Here is a 3566-nt window from a genome sequence, read left to right as displayed (position 1 = left end):
CCCACTGATATGAAGATCATTCAACTAACTTGCCCACACGGCTTAACTTGTCTCGTAATCAGCCAACCAGTGTGGAGGGCACCGCTCTCTCTGTGACTGCCGTGGGGCTTCAGGAATGGCCCCAGTTCCTGGCATGTTGCTGCTGGCTTTGTCCTCTTGTCCATTACTGTTGGCTCCATCCTCCGTTGCAGTGATGATCCTGCACACATCCAACACATGACGTGGCATGCCATCTATGGACACATTGTTCCTCGAATTTACAGAGGTTATTGTCCCCTTTCCCCACTGTGATGTGCACCATGCATTTGGGGGGTTTAACCCAGACTTCTTCCCTGACCTGCACAAAGGCATGCTCTTTCTCTTCTGTGGGTTGTGGTGATGCAGTACATGGATGTCTCCACTCGTACTTGGATATTGCCCTGTGTAACACTGACTCCTCAGCCTGTCCCATCTTGTGTGTGTGTGTAAGAGTGAAAGTTTATCTATGAAACAATGAGGAATGATTCAGCAGACAAGGCACTGGACTATCTACTTATGGGTCATAACATAAATTCAAACCTACTTCAGTTTCTGTGCAGAATACTTTATTCAGCATTACCTCAGCTTCACTTCACTGACAGGAGTAGGCCCCAGATTTTCTGGGAATGTTGCTTACAAAAGACCAGCATTCTGTCCACGGAAAAATCTATTTTTCATCTACTCCACCTCATGAAACAGGCTAAACACCAATTCTTAAAAGCCTGATTATGAAGGCATTTATTAAGTCACATCAAACATGCACTCTATTTTTTGAATGTGTGTATGCATGGAGAATGGGCAGTCCTACATGTCTGAGTTGTGCTTTAACCAGTTCTTTAATTTTATTTTCCTGTCTCAACCTACATGGTAAAAAGGAACTTCTACAGTTGCATGAGCTAATAGATCTCCTTCAAAGCATATCCTACCATCTGAAAATGAAGTTGGGTTACCATAAATGAAGGCAGGATGATCAGAGAACGCTGATGATAAAAGTTGGAACAACATAGCTTTGTTTGATGAGGGCTGACCAGGGTTACACAGCTACAGCCTTTGTGGTTTGAAATAGTTAACTTAAAAGTTAAATTTTTGACATTCACTTACCTCATGTTCAACATAACTGTTACATCCATAGCACCATACAGAAAGATCTGCATAGCTTAACACTATATAATGGTCAGGTTCTACTTCATGGTGCTTTACCATATGTTCTTGTACATATCGACTACAGAAAACCTGTAAAATCCAGTAATTAAATATATATATATGACAATTTATTCATTATAGAGAAAGGCACATCTGTTCAAAATGGTATCATAGTTATCCTGATATTTATAATAAATGATATTTAGTTGGTGGTAGTGGTGTAAAAACTGTTATTGTTTCTAAATATTAACAATAATTTCTAACAGGCTAAAGACCATAAATTTGGCAACAACCGATTGCAGGCATTTATTTCATTGACTCTGGTGAGGTTTGAACTCTGAATTTAAAAAGACATAATTGATTACCAAAAGCATTGAGTCCAGTGTTCACAACAATGAGAGAAAGAAACAAGTATTGAATAAGGTTGCAAAGAATAAAAAGAAATAATCATTTGAGGAACAATTAAATGTTATTAAGAACAATCATCATAATTATTCAGAATTGAATATATACACGAAAATGAAGAGTTAGTTTTAGAACATCTCTAGAGTTGTATACATCCTGAATTGATTACCTATGTTATTAAAACCTTTGTATGTAAATCTGAACAATTATCAAACCACATTTCAATGTCTGTTATGTATGAAAAAGAAATGTTTATGTTAATTCAGTGTTGAAGGGAATCAACACTGGTTGGATAGAATGATCACTGAGAAATCAATAATAAAAACCTAATTTTACACAATTAAAAAAAATATATATATATATACCTTATAGCAAGTAAGACACACCCAATTTTCATTTGTATCCCCACATGTTTCACATGGAGACGATGTATCAAGACCTTGTGGAGGAACACTAGTTACTTTTTCAAGATGTGGACACCAAGTTAAAGGTTGAACACAGTACATAGATTCCTGCTGAAAGGAGAATGATACACAAAGTATTAAAAGAAATATACTTTCTAAAATATCACTTGTACATGTAAAAAAGCAGAAAAGAATGTAATTCTTATGGCCTGTAGGGACACCATATTTCATTATGCAATCATAATATACTAGAAAGTATATTAAATGCTTAAGTGTACTAGGATATGAAACATTGGAACAAAATCAGTACTGGCTATAATTTCTATAGAAAATATGTAGCGATAACTTTAACAAGTGATGTAATTCTTATATATAAGTTTTTAAAGAAAATTTGGGCAGTGTATTCCCAAACTAATATCTAAGCAAGGCATGATTGCTACACAATCTTGGCTCTCCTTCACTGTAAATATGTGGCCTTTGTGCCATTGTAAGTGTTCAAATATTGACATGTTCACACAAGTCTATAAAAACTAATAGAACAGTAAATGACTAAGTTGATAGTGTGCTAGACAGGTCATTTAGCTGTGAGTACTACTTGTGGGTAGAAACCAAAGAATGAAATAGTTCGAGAATGAAGAATGGCAGCACCATAAAACTGAAGAATTTGCAGTTAACTTGGAGAAGAATGGACAGTCAGGTTGATATACCTTAGATACATTATGTGAAAAACAAATCTTCCAATAGAAACTCTATAAACATAATGAGTTTTAGAACAATCACTTCCAGAAGAACAAACTTACCAAAGTGACTTCTCAAGTGATGGACCAATGCCACAAATGTGAGGGGTTGTGTGAAATATCTTAAGAAACAGCATGTAAAACCTTTCTCCAATTACTAACAAGTGAGAGATGATATTGAAGTGTGTGATGGCACAATTTTTGCAGGTATAAAGTTGATGGTAATTTTGCTCGACTGATTATTCATTAGAGAAATTACTATAAGAATGCTGCCAAAGATGTCAGTGAAAGAAGTCATCCATTCCATAATGAGAGCAGTACTATGCAATGGAATGCTAAAGTATATTATATAATAGAAGAAATATTTCACTGCTCTTATAAAAATGGTAATATAGCCAAGAGATGGTTAAAATTTATGCTTAAGGATTCTTCAGTTGAAAAGCTAGTCAGTACACACATATAAAAAATTGAAAAAAAAATTGGATAAAATGTTATGCTAAAAAAAGCAGTGCATTGAAAACTTGAATTTTATATGATAACTATCAGTATAACCCGACCTTGTCCGGGTGTGACTTATTACGCCTTCTACGATAAGTCTTGCTAGGTGAAAATCAACTAAAAAAGAAAGCCTTACAACGGAAAAACCCGTATGATGTAAATATGTTCATAATTCAAAAGACGATGAAATTAATAGGGAAAGTCTGAAGGCGTAACATTATTAAGCGTACGTAAATTTCATCCGTCTAATTGGCTGTAGAAATGCTTGTGCAAAACAACTTTTTGCGCTGCCCTGATTATATATATAGCAGGGTAATCCCTTTTAGTAGGAGGTAGGATGGCAATTTCTAATGAAGCAATT

The 3566-nt window shown here is 35.2% G+C and overlaps 1 protein-coding gene across 11 annotated transcripts in view; it reads right to left on the bottom strand.

The window, feature by feature from the left end:
• Window positions 1–3566, bottom strand: part of LOC106878122 (histone deacetylase 6) — a 14260-nt gene that overhangs the window by 1483 nt on the left and 9211 nt on the right. For 7 of the 11 annotated variants that reach the window (XR_008263720.1, XR_008263721.1, XM_052966497.1 and 4 more), the window contains 2 exons: window positions 1932–2081; window positions 1120–1251 (listed from right to left, as the gene is read on the bottom strand). Coding sequence is in view for 9 of the 11 variants with exons in the window: in XM_052966497.1 (XP_052822457.1) it covers window positions 1120–1251; window positions 1932–2081 (282 nt within the window). In the remaining 2 variants the exon portion in view is untranslated. The remainder of the gene's footprint in view (window positions 1–1119; window positions 1252–1931; window positions 2082–3566) is intronic. The other 4 variants (XM_052966503.1, XM_052966502.1, XM_052966501.1 and 1 more) reach the window with 1 other exon arrangement.

The sequence above is a fragment of the Octopus bimaculoides genome, chromosome 3 (assembly GCF_001194135.2).
Source record: "Octopus bimaculoides isolate UCB-OBI-ISO-001 chromosome 3, ASM119413v2, whole genome shotgun sequence".
Lineage (NCBI taxonomy): Eukaryota > Metazoa > Mollusca > Cephalopoda > Octopoda > Octopodidae > Octopus > Octopus bimaculoides.
Note: the sequence above shows the minus strand (reverse complement) of the source record. Positions and strands in the feature narration are given on the sequence as shown.